Genomic DNA, 20,544 nt, shown 5'->3' on the forward strand with positions numbered 1-20,544 from the left:
AGGAAAACCTGAAGGAAAAAGGGAATAAGTTTAAGTTTCAAAAAGACTCCATTCTAATGCATATGCATACTGGAATCCTTTTGGCACTCTTCATTTCCACACAATTGGAATACAGTATTAAATTATAAAAAATATAGCCACCTTTTATGTCTCACTCATGGAAATCACTACCTGGCAGTAGTTCTGATCCAAAATCAATTCCCAGCTCTTATTTTGTGTTTCAATCATTGTAGGCGTTTGAGCACCCCAGATTTCGTTTCAGTGAAAAGCAAGTTCTGTTTGTGGATTTTGTGTCAAATGTGTGTTTCATGCTCTTGCATGGATCGTGCAGTAATATCTAATTAATTTGTTTACTTATTTGAATTGGCTCACACCTTTTTCAGTTGTAGCTCAAGGTGAATTACATTCAGGTACAGTATTTTCCTATCCCTAAAAGGTTCCCCATCTTTTATTTATTTTGTTTATTCAAGTTTTTACTAATCATAGAAACATGATGGCAGATAAAGGCCAAATTGCCCATCCAGTCTACCAATCTGAAGCATCCACTATCTCCTCCTCTCCCTAACAGATCCTACATGCCTCTCCCATGGTTTCTTGAATTCAAACAGGCTTTGTCTCTACCACTTCTACCAGAAGACTATTCCACACATCTACCACCCTTTCTGTAAAAAAAAGTATTTCCTTAGATTACTCCTGAGCCTTTCACCTCTTAACCTCATTCTATGCCTCTCATTCTGGAATCTCTTTTCAATTAAGAACATAAGAATAGCCTTACTGGGTTAGACCAATGGCCATCAAGCACAGTAGTCTGTTCTTACGGTGGCCAATCCAGATCTCTAGTACCTGGACAAAACCCAAGGTGTAGCAATATTCCATGCTACCGATACAGGGCAAGCAGTGGCTTCCCCCGTGTCCCCGTGTCTTTCTCAATAACAGACTATGGACTTTTCCTCCAGGAACTTGCCCAAACCTTTCTTAAATCCAGCTATGCTATCCACTCTTACCACATCCTCTGGCAATGCTTAACTATTCTCCGAGTGAAAAAAAATTTCCTCCAATTGGTTTTAAAAGTATTTCCCTGTGAGGAAGTGACGTCAGCGCTCTGTATGGCTGCCTAAGCGTGGAGCTCTACATTGGCCCAGTGATAAATTAAGCTTTTTCAGTGTGTTGGATTGGCTGTTGCAGCTCTTTTCTTGAAGGATACTTTTGTGAATTGGAGGGGTATCCATTTATGATGCCGATTGAAGAGGGCATGCAACAGAAATTGAAGGATTACGCTTTCCACCCAGAGACACAGCAACAGCACGTGCAGGGATACAAAATGATGCAGCAGGGTTTACAACTCCATGGAGATCTTGATAGCGCACAGATGGATAAAGTGGAGTCCCTGACCCCGGAACCCCTGGATGAGATTAGATTGTGGATGCAGGAGATTCACACGGATTTGGGGGCCATTCGCACTGAGCTAACTTCATTAGCGACAGATCTCTGCACCGAAATCAAGGATTTGGGATCTCGGGTTGAAGAGACTGAAACGCAGTTAGAGGAACAGCATTCCACGATAACAGCCTGGTGTGATACTGTGAAAGGAGTAGTAACGACACAGGAGACATTGGCAGAAAAATTGGAAGATTTAGAAAATTGAAGTAGAAGATCTAACCTATGCATCAGGGGAATTCCTGAGACATCTAAGTATGCTAATGCTGAAGAAGTCGTTAAAAAGCTTGTGGGCCATATTTTGGCTGCAGAAGGGGAGCCATTGGCGCCGGATCAGATTAAAATTGATTGTGCTCTGGGTAGGAACCGCTCTAATGTGGCTAAAGATATCATAGCATGTTTTACTGAATTTAAACTTAAGGAAGCTATATTACACAAGGTTCGTGCTATGGATATTCTGGTATGGGACACTAATTCGATTGAAGTTTACCAGGACTTGGCAGCAGCAAAGCTGAAGCGTCGCTGTGATCTTAGACCGGTGACTCAGTATTTACGATCACATAATATCAAGTATAAGTGGTGATATCCCTTTGCATTATCCTTTTATTATCAAGGGAAATTGTGTTCTCTTAAATCCTGTGATGAAGCGAAGATTCTTTTCGATGGTATGGAGGGAGTGGGACCTGCCACATCATCTTTAGAGCTGCCTGTATTGAAAACTCATCCCAAATGGCAATGGGTGGAGGGTGGTAAGAAGCATCTAATGTGACAAAAATCTGATCTACATTTGGCTTCTACTTGACATTTTGAGAACTGGTTAAGTTATCCTTAACTGTATAATTATTTTCCAAACACTGGACTAAGAATATTATTAGGCCAGGTGCTGCGGATGCCACTTTCTCTTTTTGGCAAGGCAAAGGCTTAGATTTGCTTTTGTCTGGGCCCTTTTTGCTGGGGTAATAGGGGAGGGAGGGGGTGATGCTGTGCTTTTTTGATGTTTTAATTTTTTCTTTTTTGTTTGGTTTTTACTTTTTCCCTTTTTTTTCTTTTTGAATTTTTGTTCATTGGGGAGTTTTATGTTGGTTGGTTTTGTGAAAAGCTTGATACTGTTATATCACATGGCAATGCATTGTCTGTATTTATTTTTCTTTTCGTTTGCTTAAGGGTATATATTTGTTTATGGAGACTAAATGGCTGTCTTTTAATGTCAGAGGAATGAATACCCCTCAGAAGCGTAGCTCATTATTTAGAGAATTGATTTGGTCCAAAGTAGATATATGCTTTATACAGGAAACTCATCTATTGCCCACTAAGGAATCTATTTTATTTCATAGTACATATTGGAGAATTTATTTAGCTTCCAAGAAGTGTTCTAATAGGAAAGTCAATGGGGTGGGTATTTTGTTTTCCAATGGGCTGCCTTGGGAAATTGTGCAGGAGGTCAAGGATAAAGAGGGTAAATTTCTATTGTTAGTAATATGCTGTAGAGATATGAAATTTACTTTATTGAATATTTATGTACCAAATACCCAACAAGGAATTTTTATGATCACTTGAGTGAGCTATTCTTACAACATTCCAGAGGTCATATTCTAATAGGTGGAGACTTTAATTTAACTATGGAACCATCCCTTGATAATTCTACTAATCAGGCTACTTATGCTATGGCTGAACGGCAAGCTTTGTGTCATTTTATTCAGCACTGGGGATTAAGGGATTATTGAAGAGAATTGCATCCGACCCATAGAGACTATACATATTATTCTCTGTTAATCATACAGATTCTCATATTGACATGTGGTGGGGGGCTGTAGAATTGCTATCTCATGTGCAGAGGGTGTATATAGGTTCGCAAACCTGGTCCAATCATGCTCCAGTTTTGTTATTATTATCTCTTTAGGTGGCGCCAGTTGGGACCAGGTATTGGAGGTTCCCTGATACGTTGTTGCAGGATCCATCTCATGTTGAATATATAGCTAAACAAATTATCGACTATTTAGAGTTTAATGACTCCCCTGAAATATCATCTTTTATTCTTTGGGAAGGTTTGAAGATAGTCCTTAGAGGGTCCCTTATCTCTTTACAGGCTCATGTGCGTAAAGTAGACTTCAGTCATATCTCCCCTCAGCCGTCCCTTTTCCAAGCTGAAGAGCCCTAACCATTTTAGTCTTTCCTCATACGAGAGGAGTTCCATCCTCTTTACCATCTTGGTCACTCTTCTTTGAACCTTTTCTAGTGCCACTATATCTTTCTTGAGATAAGGAGACCAGAATTGAACGCAATACTCCAGATAAGGTCACACCATGAAGCGATAAAGGGGCATTATAACATTCTTAGTCTTATTAACCAACCCTTTTTAAATAATTCCTAGCATCCTATTTGCTTTTTTGGCCACTTCTGCACATTGGGCGGAAGATTTCATTGTATTGTCTATGATGACACCCAGATCCTTTTCTTGGGCACTAATCCCCAAGGTGGACCCTAGCATCTGGTACCTGTGATTCAGGTTATTTTTCCCAATATGCATCACTTTGCATTTGTCCACATTAAATTTCATCTGCCATTTGGATACCCAGTCTTCCAATTTCCTAAGGTTCGCCTGCAATTTTTCACAATCTCCATGCGTTTTAACAACTTTGTACAGTTTAGTGTCATCTGCAAATTTAATCACCTCACTCATCTTTCCAATTTCCAGATCATTTATAAATAAGTTAAATAGCACTGGTCCCAGTACAGACCCCTGCGGCACTCTACTGTTTACTCTCCTCCATTGAGAAAAATGACCATTTAACCTTGCCCTCTGTGTTCTATCCGTTAACCAATTTCTAATCCACAACTGAACTTTGAAAATGTCATGGGATAGGTGGCATTTTCTCAGGAGCCTCTCGTGAGGAACTTTATCAAAAGCTTTCTGAAAATCTAGATATACTATATCAACCTGTTCACCTTTATCCATATATGTCTTTATCCATATATGTGATGCCAATGGACCAATGGACACACTGTTTGTAAAGAAAATATCAAACGTTGTTCAGTTTGGTAAAGTTTTTTCTTCATGTCTCCACTGCACAATGGAGGAACCAAGGAGTCTATTACTGCACATTTAAAATCTTCTTTGCTCCATTATTCCAGCATGCACCCAGGTGCTTTGAAAAATAGCCTTCCTGTGTCTCAGTTTCTTCATTACGGAAGAATTTGTGACACTGTTCAAGAGTATGACACACAAGCAAAACTATTGATGGGGGTATCCCAGAAGAATTGTGAAGAAAGCGGAGAAAAGAGCTTACTGTAACCCCAGGGAACAGTTGTTGACATATAGGAGACAACAGGAGCAGGAGCAGTCTGTAGTTTGTGTGCTTCATTTTTCTCAATGTCCTCAGTTATTAACCAGAGTGTTATTGGCAATTTTACAAATGCACCACAAATTGAAGGATGTACCGTGCATGGTGGCTTACAGCAGGGACTGGAACCTGAATGACAAATTGTGCAAAGCTGATATATGGACTGATCAATACAGGGGGCCTGCGGGTCACTACAAATGCAATCAGTGTGTGATGTCATGTTGGAAGGGATGGTGATTGAAATTCCTTACCAAAGGGAAGTTACATTGAAGAGATCCACCACATGTGCCTCTGGATGGGTGGTGTAAGTTTTGATATGCCCTGTCAGCTATGTTACATTGGCCACACCTCTAGAGCCTTTAAAACTCAGCTTTCGGAACACAAGCACAATATTTCTCATCAAAATGTAGTGAATGTCTTAACAAAGCATTGCAAGCAAATTAAGCACAGATTTGAAGATTTTAAATGTGCAGTGATAGACTCGTTGGTTCCTCCGTTGTGTAGGGGAGACATGGAGAAAAAACTTTACCAAACTGAACAATGTTTGATATTTTCTTTACAAACAGTATGTCCATTGGGTCTTAATCAGAGAGTGGAGTGGCAAACATTTTTTTAAGGTAGAAATCATTTACATTGTTGCTTTTTCTTTTTTGTTCTTTTTTGATTTTCTCCAATCAATTGTGTTTGATAAGAGCTGAGCTGAGTGCTGATTGGTTGATTTGGACTGGAAGTAAGGTCTGTGTTGGAGGGAGCGCTTTAAAGTGCTCTTGTCTGTTACATTTGCTCTGGGCTGGTCTCTGTGGCTGCACTTTTCAAGGCTGTATTGTTGTTCCCCTGATGAGCCAAACATTGGTGAAACAAGGTTGCTTGTTGGGAAGATTGGAAAAGATGTGACAGCGTTGGAGCTCAAATTGTCTTTTGTCAGCTAGGTCCTTGAACGTGTCTCTGGATGACTTTGCCATTTTCTAAACCTGAGCTGTTCTGTGAGGGAGGTTTTTTTGCCAGTGAAAGTATCAAAAGCAATTTTGTTTTGTACCTTTTAGTTCTATACTGCTACATTCGTCTGAGGCTTTTTCTCCCTCTTTTTGGGTGCATGCTGGGTTTGAAGAGGAGGGGGGTACCTCGGTGCCACGTTCATACAACATTTTTAACCATTATAGATTATAAAATTACTACCTAGAGCAAGAACTTTTGGTTTTGAAGCCAAGAATTCCCATCTTCTGGCCTGGAGTATAAGACATTTCAGGAAATACCTGTATGCATAATCTGAGAAAAGGCTTATTTATATATCTGAAGAACAGTCTTAAAGCCCTGTTATGATCAGGTTCAAGCGCAACTGTAACACGAAAGTAGATCTTCCAGTTATCAGTTCCAGTGAACTCTCCAGGAATCAAGATGCATCTAGTCTATTGGGGCTCCTCCTTGATTAGTAGTTAACTTGGGTTCTCCCTGTGGGTTAACGACAAACAAGTAGCTTGTGAAATAGGAGGGATTTTATCTGATGGTAAACTTAGCACTTTTTGGACATATGTCTGAACTATTTCCACTGGACCGGAACCGGAACGTACACAGGTAGGGCTAGTCTCAGTTAGGGCACTGGTCTTTGACCAGAGGGCCGCTGCGTGAGCAGACTGCTGGGCACGATGGACCACTGGTCTGACCCAGCAGCGGCAATTCTTACGTTCTTATGGAGACACCATGAATGTCTTTGGAAAATTAAGAAAAAATAAACAATTTTTATTCAACTTGATTTTCTAGATATTCTAGTCTATGTTGTATTAAGCCCCTTTACTTAACTTGAGCCAAATTTGACCAGTCAACTGTGTGGTAATGACTTCTCATTTTACTGGTAAAAATGATGATACTAAGTTTAGAAAAGTATCCAGTGCTTGACATGCATTCCAGTGGGCCTCCAAAGTCACCACAGCAGGTCTTACTATCCTAACCTGTGAAGATTCACAAAATGTAATATCCTCTGAAACAATACTCCCAAATCCTCCTCTACTTCCAAGATCTCCTGATTTCAATGAATAAGTTGCAGCCTACAGTGCCTCTTCTGCAGTGGCATTTCTCCTACAGCTGCCTGGCCCGGACTGCCTGCCATCATCACTGGCACATTCACTTCAGAATTGCTGTGGTGCTGCGCCTGGAACAGGGCTGTACAATGTCCTTTCTACACTCTGCTGTGTGTAGAGCCACCCATAGTCAAAGAGCCCTCTTATCACAGTTGAACTCTACAAGTCTCCAGTGTCGCTTGTACCAGTCAGGGAGGAATCCCCAGACATGGAGACCTATGTCCTTGATTGAACTTTGTTTCTCCATGGGAAGACAAGTCCGACAGTATTGCTGGATGCCTTGGCCAAAAACCAAAGGGCGAAAGGGAGGGAGAAGATGTAAAGGTTGGTTGGCAGTGCTGCGAGAGGAGTAGATACAGTAGCATCCGTGCTGAGGAGCACTTTAAGGAGAGGTTAGTGAGAAGGAAGCAGAAAGAGAGAGATGGAAAAAAAGCTCTAACTTTTGGTCAGCCACCAGTTGCAAAGTTGACTCAATTAAGCATGGGACCACTAGGAGCACAAGTTCCAGTGCAGCTGCCTTATTGCCCCTGCTTAAGTCCAGCTCTATAGCTATTTCATTGCAGGGCCCTGGTTTGCTAATTTTTTTTCTCCCCTCCCCCTTTATGGACACAGGATGGAAGAAAGCATTAGTAAATCAAGGACTCAGTCTGTTAACTAGTATCTATATTTTTGTTTCTAGGCTGCCAGAATTTTAGAAATGCCAGAAAGCAGTTGGGAAAATCCCAATCTAAATTTACAAATGGTTACAAGATGTATATGGCAGCGTTATTTATTGTACTTTGTGGGTTGTCGGGTCTTTTTTCTGTAAAAATGTATTTTCTAATGCAAGAGCATTCACTTGGTTTTGTTCTTTTGTAACTCATAAAATATTTATTTAATACTCCAACTTTAAATACAGTAATGTGTAAAAGGTTCCCCATCCCACTGATTTCTCCTATTAGTTCACATATGTCATATTCAGTGGCTTCTGAGCTTTAAACAAAGCTTCATTTCAAATACATTTGTAGGTTTTCATACATAAGCTATTCATTTCAGGCCCTGCCACAGTATCTCTATTGGGCACGTCAGGACTTTGACTAGGCCAATCCAGTGCTTTAATTTTGTTTCTCCTCAGCCATTCAGTTGTAGACCTGCTATTGTGTTTTAGTTCATTGTCTTGCTGCATATTCCAATTGCACTTCAGCTTCAGTTAATGGGATGTTCTTGGACAGGGCAAAATTAATAGGGCTAGATTCACTAAAGATAGCGACTCAATCGTTGTTGGCCGATTTTTCAACTGCGATTGAATCACTATCAAGTTTGCATGCAAACCCACCGAGTCAATCACTCAGTGAGCGAGTGACATATGCACAGGGCCCTAACAGTCGTGACAGGGGAAGCAGCCTCCTGTCACTGCTGTCAGTGCTTCTGCTTTTTTTTTTAATGGAACAGATGTTCTGCATGACTTAAACACGCACCATCTGTCCCATTAAAAAAGCTCCCCGATCTATCACCCCCGAGCCACCATCCCCCCCGAGCTCCCAAAAGATGGCAGGAGAGATACCCACTCGCTCCTGCCAGGAAAGACCCCTCTACACCCCCCCCCTGTAGAAAAGTGCAGGAGAGATGACCACTCCCTCCAGCCATAAAAGCACCCACTCCCTCCTGCCACTAGAAGCCCCCGTGCCTTAAAGTTGAGAGCAGGAGATACTGAAAACACCTCCTGCTCCTCCTCTCTTCGCAATGACAGGGACTTCCTTAGGCTCCTTCCTAAGGAAGTCCCTGATTGCCTCAGACACCTCAGGCCCCTCCCGAGGAGCCCGAGGTGTCTGAGCTAATCAGGGCCTTAGGCCCCTCCCCGTATATCACATGATGCACTGGGGAGGGGCCTATGGCCCAGTGTCATCGCAAAGAGAGGAGGAGCTGGAGGTGTTTTCAGTACCTCCTGCTCCCAACTTTAAGGTACGGGGGCCTCCAGTGGCAGGAGGGAGTGGGCAGGTCTTTCCTGGCAGGAGGGAGGGAGTGGGTGCTTTTGTGGCTGGAGGGAGTGGGCATCTCTCCTGCCCTTTTCTACGGGGGGGGAGTGTAGGGGGGGTCATTCCTTGGAGGAGGGAGTGGGCATCTCTCCTGCCTTTTTCTTCAGGGAGGGGAGGAGAGAGGTCTTTCCATACAGAAGAGAGTGGGCATCCCTTCTGCTGGGGGGGGGGGTTTCATTTTTTTTTTAGGGGGGGAGGGAGCGGGCACCTTCGTGACAGGAGAGAGTGAGCATCCATCCTGTCTTTTTCTTCAGGGGGTGGCGGGTAGGGGGGAGGTCTTTCCTGGCAGGAGGGAGTGGGCATCTCTCCTGCCTTTTTCTTTGGGGAGCGGAGGGGAGAGGTCATTCCGGGCAGGAGGGAGTGGGCATCCCTTCTGCTGTTTGGTGTTTTTTTTTTTTGGGGGGGAGGAATGGGCGCCTTCATGGCAGGAGGGAGTGAGCATCTATCCTATCTTTCTCTTCAGGGGGGTGGAAGGTAGCGGGGAGGCCTTTGGATTGCTGAGGGGGGCTTCTACTTGGCCTTTCATTTAGAAATTACTTCCTTATAACCACTCCAGTGTTTGCTAGAGAAGGTAACCAGTTGGGGTGGGAGAGGTAGCACCACTGCAGCAGCTAGGTTTTTTTTTATTAGCACTGGGGCCTGTTACATGCCTCAGCAGACAGTTTCGGGTGCACCTGTACTGTGCCAAGGCATGTAATGCAGGGCTGTGCAGTAAATGGCGGACATGGACTCACAATTGATATTTACAGGTTGGATGAAATCTGATTCCATGAGGTTTGTGTTCTGTGCCAAGGTAGCTGACTTCCGGAAGATGAAGTAAAGCTATATAGAAGGGTGGAGTTTTTTCCTTCTGTTATGATTTTTCCCCTTTGGCTTATCACTAAATCACAAAATATACCAAGGAAGTAAAATAGCTCGTCTGACATTTCCAGGTGAATAATCTGTGTGTGTGATTTTGTGTCTATTTTTCCAACTGAATTGGGTCTCTAACCAAAAAGAATAAACACTATGTAGTAGTGTCATAAAACCCAGTGTGCTGGAAGTTTGACTGCACATTTAACCTGGATATGAAAAAAACACCTCAAGAAACAAATCCATTCTCCTCGTCTCTCAGCTTCAGCTTACTTTGCTTGTCAGTGACCCACCTTTCTTGCACCTTTTTCTTCTGAATCCATTACATGTCTACTGTGACAGTACTGGTTGGAGTAATGTAAACATAGGGTAGTATTACACAGGTGTTGTTGTGTGGGCACATTCTTTTGTGTGAGCAAGAAACTTCAGCAGTTGAAAAAAAAAGAAAAGAAAGCAAGAGATAACCTGCAAGGATCTTGCACATCAGAGTAGACCCCACCGGGTGGGATATTTGCCTTATAAATGTTTAGAAAGCTGCTCAGATGAACAAATGTCGGGAATGAAGTTGAGTGATTGGGCTTGGGGCAATGCTTTAACAGTAGTTGATCAAGGTGGTAGACAGTGGATAGTTTTATGGGGCTGGGGAGGTATATGTATGTAGGACATTGGTTTATGTTAACGGAGTTGGGTTCTGGGGTGGGATTCTAAGGTGTTTAATTAGTAGATTTTGATTTTATTTATATTCTTGTATGATTATATGGTAATACAGCTGACTTGATCTCTAGTGAAAGCAGCAATTTAAATCTTTTATTATATGGTTTTTATTTATGATTTGTTTTTAACCTACTGTAACCCATTTTGGACAATTTTTGGTATCAATAAGAAAGGATAAAAGTCTAAAAGTAGAATAGTTTGTTTCTTTCTATGAATTGTCAATAGTAAGCGTTTAAAGTCACAAGCAACAAATTCTAGCATCAGTCTTATATTACATGTATGTCTGATTTTCTTTGGAGTTTATTGTGTGCATAGTGGGTGTGACAGCTATACTAGCTTAATTTGTAAGCTCCGAAGAAGGCAGTATTTAATGTCTTGTTGCCATAATGAACTAGTACTAGAACTAGGGGCCCTCCATGAAAATGAATAAGTAACAGATTTAAAATAAATTTGATAGTATTGGTTTTTCAACCAACCCACTTTTACACAGTGGAATTTATTGCTAGAGGATGTGATCAAAGCTAATAACATCATTGGTTTTGAAAGTTTTTGGGACAGATTTCTGGAGGGGAAGGTCCATTGGCATTTATTCTCCAGGCAGGTATAGGGATCACTATCTCCCGCACCTGAGACTGAGCAATAGGGAAGGGTTCTTTTGGTGCTTGCAAGTAACCTGGCTTGGCACCGTTCAAGAAAGGATGCTGTACTTGATGGACCATGACACTTCTAGTTTCTTATGGACTGCAATACTAATTAGGTAATGCTGCCCTGAGCCCAGCTTCAGGTTAGTGAGGGCCAAGAATATTGTAGAGATATCGCATATAGCCTCTGAGGGTAGGGAGGTTCCAGATATAATATAGCCATCACACCTAATTTTCAAACCCAGGATGCACACATTCAGGGTTCCAGGAGGAAATATATCTGTTTCTGCAGAAGGGAGCCAGAAAGCCCTGAGCATGCGCAGATGCTCAAGGCACAGCCCAGCAGCAGGAGGCAGGATCTTCAGGCACCGGAATGTCCTGTGGGTTGGTGCTGTGTGCCGGTGCCAGATCGGGGTAAGGGTTTGGGTGGGAGATGCTGGTTTTTTTTTTTTGGGGGGGGGGGGGGGTGGCGGCGATGATGGTTCTCAGGTGGAAGCGCGCCAGTGGCCTCGGGGGTGGTGGTCTTTTTGGGGTGGGGTGAGGTGGAAGCGAGCAGTGCCAGTGGTCTCGGGGGGGGGGGGGGGAACCAATCAAGCAAGTTTCCCTTACTTCCGATGGGGAAACTTGCTTTGATATACGAGCATTTTGGTTCACGAGCATGCTTCTGGAACGAATTATGCTCGCAATCCAAGGTTCCACTGTATATACAAACAAAACTCTAAGATGCAAGATTCTGCATGCAGTACAACCCCCAGAGAAATAGAAACAAATGCAATTCTTCCTGAACAGTGCAAAATATAGACAGCAGATGTAATTTCTCAAAACTGACACAATTCAATCACTAAATTGAAAATAAAATAATTTCTTCTACCTTTGTTGCCTGGTGATTTTTGTTTTCAAACCATATTTCCCAGTCTCTGGCTGCACTTCCTTCTATCTGTGCTCTTAACTGTGTTTCCAGGGTCACCTTATCCATTTGCTGTTTTTCTCTCCTTCACTTTCTGCCATACATCCATCTTTGTTTAAGACCAAACACAGGGACTTTTATATAAGCAATAGTCAGTAAAGTAGCTATGATATATAGAGGAAAACTGACCCCTAAGACTGCCTTTTACAAGATAAGTGCATCGCATTAGTAATCCAGCAATTATTTTGGCATTAGAAAATATTTACGCCAATTCTACAAGACAATTTAACAAGTAAAATACATGATTTACCAGTGGTCAGAGAGCGATCATTCATGAAGTATATGCAGTGACTGGACGGTAAACTCTTTTCTCAAGAGGAGGTTTTCACCTCCTCTTCAGAGTTTCACTTCTCTGAGCATACCGCTGAAGAGTCTTTCGCTTTCTCCTCACTGGTAATTACTATTATCATAGTCAGTTTTCCTCTATATATACATCCATCTTTAGCATTAACTTTTAACATTCAACTTTCTTCCATTTTTCTGCTTTCTTCTCAGAATCTATCTACTTTTCCATGTCTTCTCTTACCATCTATCCATGTGTATCATCTCCTCCCTCTTTCTTCTCCCCTATTCCCATCTATCCATAAAAAGCATTTCTTCTTATCTCTTCCCTGCTGCACCCAATGCTGTGCACCATCTCCTTCCTCTGTCTCCCCTTCCGCTCCATCCCTGTGCACCATCTCATCCCTCTCCCATGGTCTTCCCCCTCATATGATCTGGTATATTTCTCCTCTCCTTCCCATAGCCTGGAATCTCTTTCTTCTCTCATGGTCTGGCATCTCTCTCTCCTTCCCATTCCAGTGGTCTGACATCTCTCTCTTCCCCATGCATCTCTACCTCACTCCTCTCTCACCACCATGTCCAATAATTCTCTCTCTCTTTCTCTGCCCAACAATTCTCCTCTTTCTGCATCTCCTCATGTGCACCATCTCTCTTTCCCTCACTCAGACACCCAATTCTCCTTTTCTATTCCCTCCCTCACCTCAGCATCTCCTTTCCTCTTCCCTCCCTCACCTCAGCATCTCCTTTCCTCACTCTCCATTCTTCCATTCTATGGCTTGTGCTCTCCACTCTCCTTCCCTTCATTCTATGTCCCAAGTTCATGCCCCCTCCCTCCATCTATCATTTGTCCAAAGTTTGTGCTCCCTCTTTTTCAAGTCCCAACACGCCCCCTCCCTCCCTCCATTCTGTACCTCAACTAGTTGCCTCCCTCCAGTGGGTGTTTACCTTCTGGCTGGCTTCCTCCTCTTCACTGCCGCATTCGTTTCTGTGCACAAAGCCACGGGCAACGGCTCCTATGCACGTCCTGCACCTGAACCGAAAGCCTTCTCACTGACATTGCAACGTCAGAGGAAAGGCTTCCAGATGAGGCTTTGTGCACAGAAACCCGAATGTGGCAGTGAGGAAGAGGAGGGGAGCCGGCCAGAAGGTAAAACACCCAGTGGTGGCAATGAGGAAAACATCGCATTGCCTTCAAGCCAGCATAGTGTTACTAGCTGGCCAGAGAGAGCCCTCATAGTTCAGACTACAGTGAAAAAGCTACTGGCTCTTGAGGCCATAGATCCAGTCCCAGACGCAGACTTGGGCTCAAGCAGATACTCCATGTATTTCATTGTGTCAAAGAAAGGTTCAGACAACTGCAGATCGGTCAATGTGGCTCTGAAGATTCTGCACTTCCGCATGTAGACTGTTGAGTTGGTCTTAGTGGCTATCTTCACATTCCTATTTTCCCGACCCACAGGAGGTATTTCAATTTCATGTGCTGGAGCAGCATTTTCAGTTCTTTGCACTCCTTGCACTTTTACATAAGTGATGGTGGTGGTAGCAGTGCACTTCCACAAAACAGGGATTCAGATGCACCCATATTTGGACAATTGGCTTATCAGAGCTCTGTCCAAGGTGAGCTAGTGGTTTCGAGAGTGGTGCAACTCCTTTAGAGCTGGGCTGGATAGTCAACTTCAAGAAGAGTCAGCTAGAATCGACTCAGTGCCTGGAGTACCTGGGAGTCTTGTTTGGCACAGCCCTGGGCCAAGTGTTTCTTCCAGAGCTGAAGCTCCAGAAGCATATTTCGGAGCTGTTCCAGAAACCAGCTCCTATGGTGTGGCATTATCTGCAGGTCCTGGGGTCGATGGCGGTGACCAAAGAGATGGCTCCTTGGGCCAGAATGCATATGAGACCTCTCCAAGACTCTCTCCTCTCTTGCTGGTCCCTTCAGTTGGACTTGCTACAACAGCTGCTCCCCTGACTACCTACAGCGAAGAGCAGCCTGCGGTGGTGGCTGAAGCCAGCTGCCCTTTCCAGGTGTATGCCTCTTCAGATCTCCTCTTGGGTGATATTAACGACCAATGCCAGCCTTTATGGTTGGGGAGGTCACTGCAACAGACACCCAGTCCAGGGGCATTAGACTCTGCTCAGCAGATGTGATCCATAAATTGCATGGAACTCAGACATTCATCTAGCACTTCAGGCACTGTAGAAGTCTTTGAAGGGCAAGGCAGTCAAGAGTCTTCTTGGACAATGCAACAGTAGTAGCATATGTCATAGAAACATGATAACATAATCTGCTTCTATACCGCAGTACCGTGAAGCTCTATGCGTTTTACAAAAGCAAAGTAGTTAAAATAGGATGAAATATCTTAGATACTCCTTATCTAAAAAAAGATATAGTGGCGCTAAAAAGGGGATGGAACTCCTCTCGTATGAGGAAAGACTAAAAAAGTAGGCTGACAAAAAGGACATACAAATCCATCTGGAAAGGTGGCCTGGAAAGGGGGGGGGTTCCCCTGCTTAGAAGAATGAGTCAGCACAAAAAGATGGTCAGAGAGGCGAAACTCATTAGAGACCTCTAGATAGCACAGAAGAACCCAGAACCCTGCAGACATCCAATTGCTGCAATTTGTGGTCCTTTTTCTCAGAACCAGGAGACTGGAAACAGGCAAACACACTTCATGAATAACATAGAATTCTGACACCACCTCCGGCAGAAACGAAGGAACTGTGTGGAGAGAGATTCCAGGCTCTCCACCAGACAGCCTGGAGTTTTGAGACATGACTCGCTGAAGTAAGGGTGACAGAAAAACTGTCTGTAGCTTGAGGTCCAAGAGAGAAGCATCTATCAGAGGCTCAAATGGAGAAAACCAAGCTAAAGGCATGCGTGCAGAAGGGAAAAACTACAGGTAGTGCTAGAGCTCCCAGTGAAGTAGAGGAGAGTCACAGAAAAAATTTTCTATTTTCCATACAGTGTGCAATTTTTTATTCTGTTACATCTACTCCAGATTCCATACGTGTGGTGATCAATTCGTTCCTGTGAACAGAGTGGATTCCTTCTGCATATGGCACACGGTCATTGGGAGATATCCCATATGTCTAGAATGTCTCACCTATTGAGCTGGAAGTAGTTTTACATCATATCTTATGCTATCAGTTTATCTTTGTTGGGCAGACTAGATGGACCGTGCAGATCTTCATCTGTCATCATCTACTATGTTCCAAAATGTACTCTCTGTTCTAGGCAACAGATCAACTGGAGACCAGCAGTGAAGATAATTTAAAATAATTACATTAGAATAAAATATGAAATTGATACAAATGGGGCATAACAGTGTTTTAATGTATATGTGGATGATATTTAGAAAAATTTTAAAATTCTTGCTTCTCATTTTTGATTTTAGAACTTTGAGTGCAATGTTTCATTCTAGCATTTTAAAATCAAAACTTAGGGTTTGAAATGATACTATTTTGATTTTATCTTCTACTTTAGAACTTTCTGTAGACACTGGACAACATATGAAGAATCTAATTTTCCCAAGAGCTACCAGTTTATCCTAAATCTGTTCTCTTTCCTGTTGAGGACTGAGGCTTTAAGCCTTCATGAAGAGGTGTGTTTGGTTGAGCACAGACTTTTTCAAGCCAGGTTGCAAAGGAAGCCTAGGAGGACCTATCACAAGAATTTAAGGAAAAAGACCCAGAACCCACAGCAGACATAATGTGCTTACTGTTTTAAGATGCTGTTCTCTAGATACCAAAGTTTGATTCATAATTGGTAAAGCAAGAAAAGCTTATTGTTTTTATTAAGTAAAAATATTATCTGAGATGACTTCATGCTTTTTCTGCAGAAAATTGCTGTGGAGTTTCAGAAAATGTCATAAAAATATAAAATATTTGTAAATATAATTTCATATGTAAAAAAAAATGAGTGATTTGTGTGATTTGTCCTGTGTCTTCAGCAGTTGATGCACTTAGAGGGATTTTAGATTGTTCATGCAGTAATTCAGCACTTATGGAGTGTAGCAGTAGCCTAATGATTGGTGCAGTGAGCTGGGAATCTGGGAGATTGGGTTCCATTTTCTCTGTGGCTTCTTGTGGCCCTATGCAAGTCACTTAACCCTCCACTACCCCAGGTACAAAAACTTAGATTGTGAACCCACTAGGGACAGATAAAAGTACCTACATGTTAATATATGTAAACCACTTTGGTTGTACCACACAGAAAGGCAATATATCAAATCTATGACTTATTTTTTTTATGAAAAACTCATTTTATACAGAGTATAATGTCCTTTGTTGTCTCACCAAACACGATGCTCTAGTCTATAACCTTACAGTATACTATCGGCTTTGAGCACAAATCATTTTGGCTATACCTTTTATTTCTAATCCCTTGTCCTTTTTCCTTATCTCACCTATTTTCCATACAGTGTACAATTTTTTATTCTGTTACATCTACTCCAGATTCCATATGTGTGGTGATCAATTCGTTCCCGTGAACTGGTCTTGCAGAAGTGAGAATACATCCTAGGGTACTAAAAGAACTAAAACATGAAATTGATGTCCTGCTGTTAGTGGTCTGTAACCTGTCGCTAAAATCATCTGTAATAGTACCTGAAGATTGAAGGGTGGCCAATGTTACGCCGATTTGTAAAAAGGGTTCCAGGAGAGATTCGGGAAATTATAGACCAGTAAACCTGACTTCAGTGCCGGGCAAAATTGGATGGCTCCGGCTTCCTATTCGGACCCAGCAGCCGTGAGGCCTCCCTGGCTCTTGACCAAGGAAATGATCCTCGTGTTCACCGCCTTTTCTGTTCGGTCTCAGTCCACCACTTATTTCTGATACAGTGTCGGAGTTGAAGCTAGAAGCGCAGCCTTCCACTTCCAAATTCACGGTCATGAGTGGCATTAACGACCAGACCTCCTCCTTTCCAGCTCATCCAGATATTACTGCCCTGGTCACAGAACACAGAAGGGTCATTGTGGGTTGCTAACACTATGGCAAAATTTTATGCCATGGTGCCTGAGTTCCAGCAGCTATTTGCCCAGCCAAAGGTGGATTCAGCAGTTGCTCAGGTCATAAAGCGTACTGCTGTCCCGAGTGAAGGTGTGTCATGCTGAAGGATGCACAGAACCGCAGGGTAGACATAGTACTTAAACAGTTTGAGGCCCTAGCTCTGGAGATCAAGGTGCTGTTGCCACTTCTTTTGCTGCAAGGGTCTGCCACACCAGGCTGCGCCAGACCCTATTGGCAGAGGAAGACACCTGCCCTCATCTGGTACGGGAAGGTATAGATTATGTGGCAAATAATAATAATAATAATAATTTTATTTCTTATATACCGCTGTACCGTCAAGAGCAAGGTGTCTTCTTATGCAATCCCAGCTCACAGGATGCTCTGGATCTAGCCATGGATGGGCGACTTGGCATCCAAGGCTACTTGAACAGATTACCCTTCAAGGGACAGATGCTTTTTTGGTAAGGGCCTTGATGATCTTATGGCCAGTGTGGAGGATCGCTCCTAAATCCCTGCAGGAGAACAGACTTTGCTGGCCTCCTGGTGGGAGTAGAGGTATTGTTCATCCCTCCCACCATTCTTACCAGTATTACCAGGGTTCATCATCACAGAGGGCCATCCCGGGTTATCAGCAGCATTTCAGCAACTCCAGGCACCAGCAGACTGCTAGGTCCCGCTTCAACCCACCATCTAAAAAGACCCAATGACACCAGGCTTCTAGCCCCACTCCTGCATATCAGGGGGGCGGTTGTTGGCATTTCTGAGAGAGTGCGAGAAAATCTCCTTGAAGAGTGGGTACTGGTTATTATCTGAGAGGGTCACAAGATTGAGTTCTATCACCCTCCCATGGATTTGTTCCTCGACTTTCTTGCCAGATGGCTGGAGAAGGAGATCAGGGTTCGAGCCAATCTCCAGAGACTTTTAGACATTTGAGTCATAAAACCTGTCTCCAACTCTGACTCAGGTAGTTACTCCAGATACTTCATCATGCCAAAGAAAGACATAGAGGGCTGGTGGCCCACTTTGGATCTCAAGGCATTGAATGCGTTATTGAGGGTTCCACATTTCCACATGGAGACAGCCCATTTGGTCATCATGGTTCTGGCTCCAGGAGAATTTCTAGCATGGAGGTATATCTGCATATTCCCATCTTTCTGAACCATAGAAGATATCTGCAGTTTCACGTACTTCAAGATTTCCAGTTTATGGTTCTCCCATTTGGCCTGGTGATAGCCCCCCTGCACGTTCACCATAGTGATGGTAGTGATGGCAGCTCACTTCTGGCGCATGGGGATTCAGGTTCATCCCTATCTGGATGACTGCCTAATTAGGGTCCCCTCCAGACAGGAGTGCAAGCTGGCAGTGCGTCAAGTAGTGGACCTGCTCCAGCATTTGAGCTGGATTGTTTACTTCAGAAAGAGCCATCTGGACCCCACCTAGTATTTGGAGTACCTGGGCATTCTCTTTGACATGGCTTTTAGCCAAGTGTTTCTTTCTGTGCCATGCAAATTAAAGCTCCAGAGCCAGATCTGGTCTCTCTTGGAAATGCAATCTCTGACTGCTTGGCAAGGTTCAACCTCTATTAGTGGCTTCAGGATGTGCCCTTTTCAAAGGGAATGCCTCTTCAGATCTCAGAATGGATTACTCTCAGAACCGATTTCAGCTGGGGAGCTCATTGCAGGGACCACTTGGTTCAGGGCTCATGGATTTCCCATCAAAAGAAGTGGTCCATAAATCAATGGGAGCTCAAAGCCATTTGTCAAGCTCTGAAGGCTCTAGAGAGCATCATAGAAGGAAAAACTGTAAGTGTTCTTCAACGCCACGGCAGTGGCATACATGAACAGGCAGGGGGGGAGGGGCACAAGGATTGTCTCCTTGCATCAGAAAGCTCAGATGCTTTTTCAGTGGGAAGAGGTCTACCTTCAAGCTCTTTCCACAGCCCATGTGGCTGGAGTGGAAAATGTTCAGGCCGACTTTCTAAGTTGACAGTTTCTGGACCCGGGGGAATGGTTGCTCTCACGCAGGGCATTTGCTCTAATTGTGAGGCATTGGGGCAGACCAGTGATGGACTTGATAGCTTCGGCCAAGAACGCGCAGGCTAGATGCTTCTTCAGTCAAATAGCAGAACTGGGAATCTCAGGATTGGTAGGAAGGGTCATCTGCCAGATTGCATCTCATCTAGGCTTTGTGATCCTTGTGGCTCCGGATTGGCCTCAATAACCTTGGTATGTGGATCTGGTATATCTTCAGCAGACGAAGACCTCATGCTGCTTTTTCATCCCGGATTTTTCTGTCAGGGGCCGGTCCCCATGTAGAATACACAACACTTTGATCTTATGGCATGGCTCTTGAGTGCTCAGTGCTAGTTGTTAAGGGACATTTCGACGTGGTTACTGCCACATTGCTTTCGGCTAAGAAGCCCTCTGCCCTGGCGGCTTATGCAAAGGCCTGGCATGCTTTTCAGCAATGGTGTACTTCAGACCAGGTGGAGCTGCATCAGGCTTCCATTTCAGTCATACTGGCTTTCCTTCAGACCAGGCTGGAGAAAGGCCTGGCATCTAAACTTAACTCTTATTCTAGCCTCAATTGGTAACCAATGTAATTTTTTATAATAAGGTGTGACATGATCTGACTTTTTCAGATTGAAAATCAATCGGAATGCTGTGTTTTGTATAATGCGGAGTCTATAGATATTCTTCTGATAATCTGATAGATAGATAATATTACAATAGTCCAAGATACTTAAAATTAAAGACTGCACCAACAATCTAAAAGAAGAAATGTCAAAATATGGTCTAATCTCGGAGCTGCAAGGCTCTGCTTCTATAGGGGAGGTGCTCTAAGCTGTAAGTATTTTCTCTCTGCAAGCCAGTTCATGGGAAGGAGTAAATCACCACACATACAGAATCCATAGTAGATTAACTAAAAGAAGATTATCTATGTAAGAACCTAATCTTTCATTCTTACCTAATGGCTATCCCTCTGGTCCTTCAAATGTATATCTTGTGGGTATACTCTGGAGGTCTGCTTTCTCCAGCTCTAGGCCTCCCTGTCTTTCCCAGCCCTGGGTTTTTATCCCCTGACTAGAGAATGACACAGGCACAAATTTTTTCTCTTCCCTACAGGAACTCAATTTCCCCGTCCCATTCCTGCAAGTTTTGTCGCTGTTCCTGCCCCTGCCCCATTCCTATAAGCTCAGCCTTAACCGTACATATCTC

General features: G+C 43.3%; 1 protein-coding gene across 1 annotated transcript in view; it reads left to right on the forward strand.

Moving 5' to 3' along the window:
• The window catches only part of TAF1B (TATA-box binding protein associated factor, RNA polymerase I subunit B), a 193,458-nt gene extending 177,208 nt beyond the window's left edge, over positions 1 to 16,250 (forward strand). The window contains exon 15 of the mRNA XM_033937405.1: positions 15,803 to 16,250. Within this exon, the coding sequence (XP_033793296.1) occupies positions 15,803 to 16,028 (226 nt within the window). The 3' untranslated portion in view covers positions 16,029 to 16,250. The remainder of the gene's footprint in view (positions 1 to 15,802) is intronic.
• Positions 16,251 to 20,544: the final 4,294 nt, after the last annotated feature.

The sequence above is a fragment of the Geotrypetes seraphini genome, chromosome 3 (assembly GCF_902459505.1).
Source record: "Geotrypetes seraphini chromosome 3, aGeoSer1.1, whole genome shotgun sequence".
In the NCBI taxonomy this organism is placed as follows: Eukaryota; Metazoa; Chordata; class Amphibia; order Gymnophiona; family Dermophiidae; genus Geotrypetes; species Geotrypetes seraphini.